General features: G+C 37.6%; 2 protein-coding genes across 2 annotated transcripts in view; both read right to left on the bottom strand.

The window, feature by feature from the left end:
- LOC107681090 (protein regulator of cytokinesis 1-like) overlaps window positions 1–3,221 on the bottom strand; it is an 8,073-nt gene extending 4,852 nt beyond the window's left edge. The window contains exons 1-9 of the mRNA XM_016477248.1: window positions 3,077–3,221; window positions 2,406–2,538; window positions 2,204–2,326; window positions 1,807–2,040; window positions 1,549–1,719; window positions 1,083–1,232; window positions 831–981; window positions 320–456; window positions 137–232 (exon numbers count right to left, since the gene is read on the bottom strand). Of these exons, the coding sequence (XP_016332734.1) occupies window positions 137–232; window positions 320–456; window positions 831–981; window positions 1,083–1,232; window positions 1,549–1,719; window positions 1,807–2,040; window positions 2,204–2,326; window positions 2,406–2,538; window positions 3,077–3,093 (1,212 nt within the window). The 5' untranslated portion in view covers window positions 3,094–3,221. The remainder of the gene's footprint in view (window positions 1–136; window positions 233–319; window positions 457–830; window positions 982–1,082; window positions 1,233–1,548; window positions 1,720–1,806; window positions 2,041–2,203; window positions 2,327–2,405; window positions 2,539–3,076) is intronic.
- Window positions 3,222–3,825: 604 nt separating this feature from the next.
- LOC107681097 (sulfate transporter-like) lies at window positions 3,826–10,627 on the bottom strand. The gene is made up of 4 exons (XM_016477256.1): window positions 10,554–10,627; window positions 8,054–8,167; window positions 6,397–7,038; window positions 3,826–5,906 (listed from the first exon to the last, which is right to left on the bottom strand). The coding sequence occupies exons 3-4, from the start codon at window positions 7,009–7,011 to the stop codon at window positions 4,389–4,391; spliced, it is 2,133 nt and encodes a 710-aa protein (XP_016332742.1). The 5' UTR covers window positions 7,012–7,038; window positions 8,054–8,167; window positions 10,554–10,627; the 3' UTR covers window positions 3,826–4,388.
- Window positions 10,628–10,928: the final 301 nt, after the last annotated feature.

Here is a 10,928-nt window from a genome sequence, read left to right on the forward strand (position 1 = left end):
TATATGTCTGGCGAGTAAACTAAAAAATTTACTAGCCAATGGCGATTCAATTGCCAAGGTGTTCGTAGAGGGCTGAAGATAAAAAATTACATGGTCCAAAAAAAAAATAATACTTTAACAGTCAATGTGCAAGTACCTTTGGGAGCAGTTTCTGCACTTTGGCCCTGTCCTTACTCTCTTTGAGCAGAGATCCTCCTCTGTTACTGAAGCGATTGGGATCTGCAGCCTTTCTCTGGTAAGTGAAACATAAAACAAAATGACACGTGTGAAACCACATAGTTCACTTTAAGCATGGGACTTGTGAGATGCCTGTGAGAACCTCAAACTCTTGAAAGAGAGCCCAGTTCCTCTTCCATTTCTCCAGATCCTCCAGTATGGGCTGTGCTGCCTCATAGAAAGCCTTCATTCTCAGCAGCTCAGTGTCATGGAGGGCCAGCAGCTCCTCGGTGTAGTGATCTGTTCAACCAGAATGAAGTTAAAGCCATTTTCCATGGGCAAAGAATCAGTGTTAGTCTGTTTTTTTATTTTTATTTTAATGGTTTTAATCAGGGTTGGTCATCAATAAAATATTTGATTACTTAATTTATTATGATACCATTTATGATTAATTGACTACAATTAAAAAGTTTTTTTTTCTTCATCTGGATTTGTTCTGATGAAGAAACAAATTCATCTACATCTTGGATGGTCTGAGGGTGAGTAAGTTTTCATTTTTGGGTGAACTATACCTTTAATCACACATCGGTTTTTGCTGAGAATTGAAATGAATTTAATATTATGAAGTTACCTGACTGCCTTTAAATTTGAGTATCAAGGTTCAGGCAACTTACCATCACAGAAGTGAACATTGAATGGCTCTCTCTGTTCTGGTCCAATCAAGCATTTGTCCCACAGAACCACAAGCTCCTGTCGGACCTTATCAACCACCTCCTCCAGCTGAGCCATCTGCAGCTCCTCCAGATGTTCCACATAGCCCTGCCACTGCAAGAGGAAATGCACTCCATTAGCACTCGTTGGTAAACCACAAGGAGAGTTAAGATCCCTGATAGGACATCCTGTGGGTTACATGCAAAAGCTCTCACCCGTCTGATATCATCAGAGAGAGTGCTCACGGCAGCCTCTCGGAACGCCTCGCCTTCCGGCTCAGGACAACTCAGACGATTCCACAGGCTCGTAGCTCGCTCTTTGAGTTTGTCTCGGGCTGAAATCAAGGATTCCTTTTTCATTGCAAGCTGTGTGGTATAAATATTAATTATGAGTACAATAATGATGATGATAATAATAATAATGGTTATCAGCCAGCTGGCAAGTATCTATTTTTTATATACTTCTATCCATTTATACTTGTATAGCCAATTTTTATTCACATTTGGTGCTTGATGAGATTTAATTTTGGACCATGGTTAAGATGCTAATCTTGTTCTTACACAGCCACTAGATGGCACTGCTAGTTCATGCAATGTTTTTAGAAGCCATCCTATCCATGCAAAAAAAAAAAAAAAATATATATATGCTTTGTTTTTTGAAGGGAAAAAAAATAGTAAGCACCTGGCTGAGCAGCAGTTTCAAAGCTTTGATATTATCATGTGTGAGCAGAAAAATATCAGTGTCAGGGCAGATGGACTCCCGTTCCAGACTGCTCTCTGGTTCATGTCCCATCTCGTCCATCAGGCTCCTGATGTCCTCCCTGAGCCCAGAGAACACCTTCTCCCTGCTCACCTACAAACAGAGCTGAAATCACAAAAGCATCCAGGACAGAAACTCATGAGTGATCAGAACAGTTCCAAAAAGAAAAAGGATAGATACTTTTTCTTTGATGAGTTTCTCAACATGTTCCTGGAGTTCCTGCAGCTGGGTTCGAGAAGGCACACTTCCCGATGGAATGTAATATGGCGTAGAGCACAAAGTTACACACAAATCCTCGTCCTGCTTCTTCAAATCACTCAGCTCTCTTAAACGTTCATTCTTCTCCTTTAGAAGAGATTCAACATGGCACCGCAGGTTCTTCTCCATCTGGAGGACTGTAAGGTCTTGCTCCAACTATAAAAGATTGCAGGATAACGATCAGAAAAACGGGAGCTTTCCATAATTAGGGTTAAAATTCTTAGAAAAACATTAAAAAATGTAGACAAATTTCAGACAAGCATCAATAGTTTATAATGCCCGATTACTATAAGGCAATACTTCACAGGTCTTCTCTTACTTTGTATGGTTCCAGTCCCAGTTCCAAGCACAGTGTATCCAATTGCTTCTGGAAGGTAATGACATCGGTTTTGATGCGATGTCTTAAGGCCTCTTCCTCCATAATCATTGAATGCAAAAGCTCCTATAAAACATGTTTAATTCAGAGTAAGCATCAATCAGAAATTGGTGAGAGATGTGATGCATGCAAAGGCATTACTTACATCTATATGTTTTTTCACAGTTTGCATTCGTTCTACCCTCTGCTCCTCCATGATGCCAATACTGTCCCATATGTCCACAAGCCTGGCCATGGAATGATTGATCTCAGTCACCAGAGAGAACGCCAGAGCTTCACTGCTCATGAAAACATAAGGAAATAAATTAGATTAAATGAATACTGATGGATCTTGTGGTGTTTGGACTGACAGCATCAGTCTCCATTCACTTTCACGGCATCTTTTTGGCATACAATGTAAGTGAATGGTGACTAAGACACATCACTTTTTAAGTTCAAGAGAAGAATGTCAAACGGTTTTAAAGCAACATATGGGTGAGTAAATGATGATAGAATATATTATTATTATTATAATATTAATTTTTTGGCTGAACTATCCCTTTAACATTGTCTTAAACACCCCTTAACGCCTAAATACGGCTCACGACAACAAAACAGATCAGCAAGACTTTAGTTAGTTAGTTATTTAAAATTACTACAGCGTCAGTAAAACTCGCATCACAACCAAAAAGAGGTAACGTTAACGTATGTAACTAGCGTGTGTTTTGCATTACCAGCCACGATATAACGTTACATAAGATAATGAGACACGGCCATAATACAATTTAACCTAGCGCTAGTTTGGCAGTTTAACATTCTCGACTTATACACACTTACCTTCTGCGACAAGACATCGTTGTTACGTACTAACGCACAACTCCGTCGATAAACTAAATAAAATATGAAGTATGACCAGAAATAGCAGTCGCCTCGCTCTGCAGCTAACGTTACGAGCGGTAAAATTTGAATCGCAGCTGACGTCTTCTTGTCTTCTTCACTGGACGCAATGAAAAGAGACTCATATAGCGTCACGACTATTGCGCCACTACGCGCCCCGGAGCGAAATAGTTTCCTTATCATAATTGAATACATTCCGTAGTGATTTGTGATAACTACGGGTATCCTTTACAATGTTAGTGCGATAAATTATTGGAATAACGTTGCTTCACTGAACAGATAAGAATCTGGACTTGTGTTGCAAACCTGACACAAATAACGAACCATGGAGGTACAAACAACAAAATCTAATGTCTGTGGAGAGCATCTTCAACTAAGGTACAGTAGCTGTAATGCCACCTTTGTGTGTGTTTTCTTGGCAAAAACATGGACAATTGTACAAAACAGGGGGGTCCACCTATTATTGTTTGATCTCAAACTATTGTGTAACCAATAAGTGAACTGAAACCAAAAGACATAATTTATTAACCAAAATGTATTAAAAAGAACTAAAATTAAGATGTTTTTGCAATGTAATCATTATGTAACATGAATATGGTGGGTGATACAATATCAATATCATGAGTCCAAATAGTTGTTATTGACACTGGTTTAAAATATAATTACATCTCCAGGTTAAATTTGTCCTTTACTTTTATTTCCTCAAGAACACCATAAAACAGTTTCACATTTTAAAGGCAGTATAACAGACAACTTAAAATCACAGATCTGTATTGTCTTGTCATGGTCCTGTATTATTTGCTGATGTGTAAGGATATTTTTTTTTCTTTCTGGCAATTAAAGAGCAGTTTTGCACCAATCACACAGGAAATTAATTATCTGGCTTGTTTACATTTAAAATGGTATTAAATCAATTTCTGAGGGCGTAGTGTCTCAGAAATATGCCACAAAGTAGTTATGTTGTTATTTGTTCGATTTTCTTGTAGTTTTTGATAAATATAAAAAACTTAATATGAGACAAAAATGCTATTTTGTCTTCCAGTGTGTATAATAACAACCCCTGAGTTTGTACAGTAGCATTCAGAATGTTCATATTCAGTTCTGATTCAAACAGGAGTGGAATTTTTTTGTGCTATCTTGTTAATTTTATGAACATATTCAACATTTATCATCTATAAGAGCTGAATATCATGTTTCATGTTTTTTAATAGAAAATATGTTTTCCAGCTCTTAAGGCCCATTTGTGGATACATTACACAGACGAGTCATTAACCGGTTGTGTCGCATGAGTAGCAAAACAAACAGCACTGTGGATGGTATGAAATGACAGTCGTTCCATGTCTTTGTCACCAGCCCCAAAGAAAGAGCCTCTCCTTAAAGAATCTATTACTGGTGTGTTGCAGCAAGCTAGAATTACATTCACGCCAACTTCTTTATAGTCTTTTAAAACCATTTTGAAGGTGCTCACTCCCACTGTGTCTATTATGGAGATGCAGGAGCAATCTAAGATGATAGTATGAAAATCAATGTGTTGTGAAATCAAGCTTACACTTACATCTCCATTTGTTTCATCTACTCTATCTGTCTTCTTCGCAGCCTTTTCTCTAGCTTTTTTCTCCAGTTTTCTTCTGCGGGTTATTTCAAGGAATGGCTCAAGATCAGTTGCTTTATATAAAGATTTTAAAAAGAAGTCTTTGTTGGCGTAGAAAAGAGGCGCTTGAAAACGAAAGATCTTCACCTTTGGAACAGGTGAAAGATTATCATACTCTTCCATGTCCTCATAGTCGTTGGTTTGTTCAATTTGTCCCAGTAACGAAACCTTAGGATTCTGAGTCTGGACCACCACACAGATCATAGAGAAGACAACACCAATCAGCAGTCCAATCTCCACGCTAATTAAAGCAGTTGAGCTCATGCTCACCAACCAGACAATTGCCTCAATCTTGCTTTCACGCCATTGCTTAGGGACGTCTAGAAATTTGCGCAGGGCGCCCCGCAGACTGACGATGATGATGCAGGCGAGAACACATTTCTGCAGGGCATAGAAAAATGGTGCAAAGAAAAGAAGGACCAGAAGAACCACTAAGGCACTCACTACACTGGAGACCTGAGTCTGGCAACCTGTTGAGTCTTTCACCATAGTTTTTGCAAGGGCGGCACTTGTAGTGAAAGAATGGAAAAATGAAGGAATTATATTGCAGAACCCAATTGCTATCATTTCTTGGTTGGGCCTAACTGTGTAACCATTCTTTTTAGCAAACATCTCAGACAGAGAAACGGTAAAAGCAAAACTGATGACAGCTAAAGGAATGGCATCATATGCTACACGGGGCATCAGTTCAACACTGGGGACCTTTGGTGGAATGAAACCAGTTGGAATGGCACCTGAGATGCTGGAGCTAAACTGTCCGTTTAGATCAGCAAAGTGGGAAACTACTGTGGCAACTGCTACTACGACCAGTTCTGTGGGCAGTGGGATCTTCAAACGGTCCTTATAGCGATCCTGGATCTCTTTTCCTGCAAGCAGCACTATGATGCAGATGGCACTTGTTATTAAGTCACAGAAGTTGGTTTTGTGGATGTTCTTGAAGATGTTGATCCAAGTGACCACCACTGTGCCGTAGCCTTGGTGTCGAGGGATCTTAAGGCCAACCAGGTACTTTGCCTGGACAGTGAGGATAGTGCAAGATGCCCCAGTGGCAAAGCCATCAAGCATAGGAGCAGACAGATAAACCGAGACAAACCCCAGCCTGAGAATGGCCATCAGCACCTGAGGAGAAAATACAATACACTTTTCAATTAAGGACATGACATATTTTTCCCTACTATGTATTTATTTATTTATAAATATAATATAAATGGAATTGGAAGATGGCATTCGCTGTGTTCCAAATGGGATAAATCCTTCTCCAAAGGGCACTTAGAAGTAAGCGCAATCATGACCCCCATAGTGAAGGGTGTTCCAAACCAAAGCGCTCAAAATGGGCCACTTCAGAGGACACTTTGAAATGATTTTGAAGGGTACAACTGAGAGACACTCGCTCCCATGATTCTTTTCGCAGGTTTAATTGTGTGACAACAGCCCAGGAGTGACGTACAAGTGCATTTCAAGAAACGTTGTTTTTGGTCACCGTTCATTCCTTCGAATCTCTCACTCACATTTATTTAAATTTTAATTTTTTTTAACTTGAGTTTGATGGTTACAGCGCTTAAATCTTTGCGTGGTGATTTGCAAATGTGATTTAAGAAAATGTACGTACCTGGTAGACTCCAGCAAGAAATGTTAAAGCTGTGGCAATGCTAATGGCATAGCATTCCTTTCCACATTCCATATTCAGTGCAATGATCTTCAAGTTGACCAGAGTAGTGTTAGCTTTCCCAGTGCCATTTAACCCTAATGCGTTTTTCGTACTGTCTTCATTCAAATCAAAGCCTGCAAGGTAGACCTCTCGGTCTACAACTTGTCCAACCATCAAACTCATGAGGCTGAAGATGCCCACAGAAACATGTCTTGACGTTCCCATGAAAAAGTAAATGATGTTTGAAAAAAATGATGTGTACAAGCCATAGATGGGATCCAAGCCAGCCAGCAGGCAGTACGCAATGGCTTGAGGGATCAATATGATGCCAATTATGATCCCAGACATCAGATCTCCCCATATATAGTCCTTCACCTTGTACTTCGGAAGCCATTTCACTACGGGGAAGAAGCCTGTTAGAGTCTTCTTCAGTTTAGATCCTGTGCAGGAGAGGTTTCGCTGCAACTTGGTCTTGATAATCTCACGAATCCGTTTCCTCTCTAGTACTCTACGCTTTAGTGGGCCCACAGTCACAGAGTTTAGGTCCTCCATGGCTTCCAGTGATGAAGGACCCATGCACTGATGAGGCTTTTAAGACAGCTCCTGAAAAAGGGACAAAGACCTTTGACCAGTGTGTGATCTCCTTTAAAGATCAAACTGGATGCCTGTTAAATAGGGGTAACTGATTAATTGTTGTGCTTGGAGCAAGTGTGAATGGAAAACAGTTTCTGCGTTTTCTTTTTTTTTTTTTGCTGTTTCTGTGGGAAAGTCAATAATTAGTCAAGCAAGTTAACACGATTATCTAAAGTTATACAACAATCAGTGTTTGAGAGGGTTTAACTTGCTAGGGACAGCATTTACCAATCATTAGAAACAATTCTCACATACTTCTCTTATCAAAGCCTCTAAAGCTAAAGGCTAGAGCGAAAACCAGGAAACAAAAGCTTGTTCTTACATCTCACCTACATCTGTTTCATTATTATTAGGACTTTGTATGTACAAAGTATTATGCTAATACAGCTATTTTATGATGTCAATGATGTTAAAGTCCCTGCCTGACCTTTTATAATCATTAATAAAACTCCACAAATTGCAAGTACAGATGTACTGTATGTGACAAAGCAATGTGCACTGTTCAAAGCAATTCCTGAGTAAAAATGTCCAGTTACTAATTAGTTCACAGAAAAATCTCACCAACAATTTCTTTTTGATTCCTTATTCCATTAAATCCTTTTTATGTCATTGTCACACATCTGCTGTAGATTTGGATGTGCCAGACATTGGTCTCTAATCAAAGCAAGTATGCATGCTATTTATCTCCTAATTGCCTTTTTATTGGAGGGTCATAAAATCACCACTTAGATATGAGACTGTTTTCCATGATGGCGTCTCATAGTTTATAGGTCTATATTTGAACTGGCATTAACATCAGTAAACTATTTTGTTTTCCTCTATAGTTGTTCTTATGCCAAAGTAGATGCATGCTCATTGTGTTTTTGAATTTGAAGACAAATAACAATATAAATGAGCAACTATTAAGCACACCACTCACCTGAATAAGTGGCTTCTTAAAGGGACAATATAAAATGAACAAAACTGCTTAGATTTATTCTCTAACCTCTCTATACCCCGCCTCCCACTGGCTAAACGAAAAACTGTGGTGTAAGTCCATGCTTCAGTATGCAAAAACCTTCAGGCAGTCCTCTTTTCCAACATCAGTCATTTTCATAGGCTGTAAGAACAAAAGGCGGAAGTGTTGTGTCCCTCCTGGGTTAAACATATGCTAGGTTGTAATGTTCTGCATTGAGTAATAAGGCATTATGACAATAAGGCGTAAAGAGTCAATCTTTTACTGGTTCTTATTAGATGAAGCAAAACCAGTTCACACATTAGATCATGCTACGAAATATAATGAAAATAAATTTCATCTGAACTAGATAAATTAATTATAGCCACATGAGAAGAAATGAAAAGACATTTTGTCATGCAATTGCGCTGGAATTTAGTGCAATTGATAGCATCAGTACTGCAGTAGATAACATAATGTAAGACATGTTTAAAGATTTATGCATTGAAAAACATACACTAGATTTAATTGTAAAGTGTCTGAATGCTTTCTCTTAATTGTCTTAGCTCATTTTAAATAAAATTTTCATTAAAAAGCAATAGAAGGGCAAAGGCATAAGTAGTTAATCTTTTACTGGTTCTTCACAAACTGAGTGAAAACATTTTACACATCAGATCGTTCCATGAAAAATAAAGAAAATAGTAGAATCACTGCTTCATCTGAACTAGTTAAATGAGTTATATAGTGAACTACTTTTAGAATCATCTCTTTTTTTGTTGCTGGCAATGCAGAGATGTTCAATGGCATGTATAGTGACAAAATTTCACACTGACTTGCTGTTGTTCATGCTACTTGCAGGATGTATGGCATTTATACTGTGAAAAATGTGTGAAATATGATTTACACACACATTTCTGTAAAGACTCTTTTATCATAAATGTTCTGCTTTTAATGATAGTTCTCACATGATAGGTGCCACACATAGATCATATGGGAGGTTTTTATTATTGAAGCCAGACAATGGTGGTATTATACAATTTTATTATACTATTTAATAGTATAACTCACAGTTAATATTTGTTATATTTAGCAATGTACAAGTTTGTATTTATTTATTTATTTATTTTGGGTATTGTATAGTATGTTTTGTCCCATACTGTTGTCTGTGTGTGTGTGTGTGTGTGTGTGTGTGTGTGTGTTTCCATTTATTTACATTATTACTATTGTGTCAATAAATAACAAAGGACCAGTTCAGGCAATCTCTCAGTTTATTCTGTGAACTGTGAGCCTCTGTCATCTAGAATAATGACTGTGTGGTTAAGAATAATGTCCATTAAAAAGCAATAGAAGGGCAAAGGCATAAGTAGTTAATCTTTTACTGGTTCTTCACAAACTGAGTGAAAACATTTTACACATCAGATCGTTCCATGAAAAATAAAGAAAATAGTAGAATCACTGCTTCATCTGAACTAGTTAAATGAGTTATATAGTGAACTACTTTTAGAATCATCTCTTTTTTTGTTGCTGGCAATGCAGAGATGTTCAATGGCATGTATAGTGACAAAATTTCACACTGACTTGCTGTTGTTCATGCTACTTGCAGGATGTATGGCATTTATACTGTGAAAAATGTGTGAAATATGATTTACACACACATTTCTGTAAAGACTCTTTTATCATAAATGTTCTGCTTTTAATGATAGTTCTCACATGATAGGTGCCACACATAGATCATATGGGAGGTTTTTATTATTGAAGCCAGACAATGGTGGTATTATACAATTTTATTATACTATTTAATAGTATAACTCACAGTTAATATTTGTTATATTTAGCAATGTACAAGTTTGTATTTATTTATTTATTTATTTTGGGTATTGTATAGTATGTTTTGTCCCATACTGTTGTCTGTGTGTGTGTGTGTGTGTGTGTGTGTGTGTGTGTTTCCATTTATTTACATTATTACTATTGTGTCAATAAATAACAAAGGACCAGTTCAGGCAATCTCTCAGTTTATTCTGTGAACTGTGAGCCTCTGTCATCTAGAATAATGACTGTGTGGTTAAGAATAATGTCCTTTCTGTCCTTTCTTCCTAATTGTAGACATACAGTACAGTTGTTGTTATCAGATCTGGCAGGTTGTATAGACAGCGATCTCGGTCCACTTTTTATATGAACTCAGTTATGAGTCATACTTTATGAGTAACTATGAGTGAATGACAGACAAACCTTAGTATATGGTCCTTGGCAAACTGTGGTCTTATGTAAGATATGTCTTAATTGTAATAGGGCAGGATGAGTTCAGATAATATGTACAAATGAATTGTTTACCAGTTCAGTTCATATTATAATTTCTAAATTGTTTAAAATCGTAAAATGATGTCATGAGATAAATTACATCACATGAATGTGTCAAAAGGCATGTTGCTTTATCTTCATTTCCTATTAAATATTCTTGTGATATCATACTAATATATAAAAGCTTTGTATAAGAGGAAGCCCACCACCATATAAAGTCTGAGGATGAATATTTTGGGAAACAGGGACTCACCCTTATCGTAGGAGCGGATGAGTAGAATGGAGAATACATTTGCCATGCTTCCACTGCTGAATTTCCCGGTGCGCATTAGCTTGGCTGTCTGAATAGAGCAAAGGATTGTGGGTAAAGATGTTAGTCTGCCTTCTTAACCCTCAACAACCAATCATAGACAGATGGAGATAGAGGAAGTGAGAGAAGGGAGGGCTGTGGGCTGATCACCATAGAAACAGTGCCACCCACAGTCTCTACTTAGTATTACTGAATTTATATGTGGCTGACAGCATCTGAGTAGTGCACTATGAGCCACATGGGGGAATATACAGTATATATATATATATATATATATATATATATATATATATATACGGTTGCATTAGATTTTGTATT

The sequence above is a fragment of the Sinocyclocheilus anshuiensis genome, unplaced genomic scaffold, assembly GCF_001515605.1.
Source record: "Sinocyclocheilus anshuiensis isolate Anshui unplaced genomic scaffold, SAMN03320099.WGS_v1.1 scaffold412, whole genome shotgun sequence".
NCBI classification, from domain to species: Eukaryota; Metazoa; Chordata; class Actinopteri; order Cypriniformes; family Cyprinidae; genus Sinocyclocheilus; species Sinocyclocheilus anshuiensis.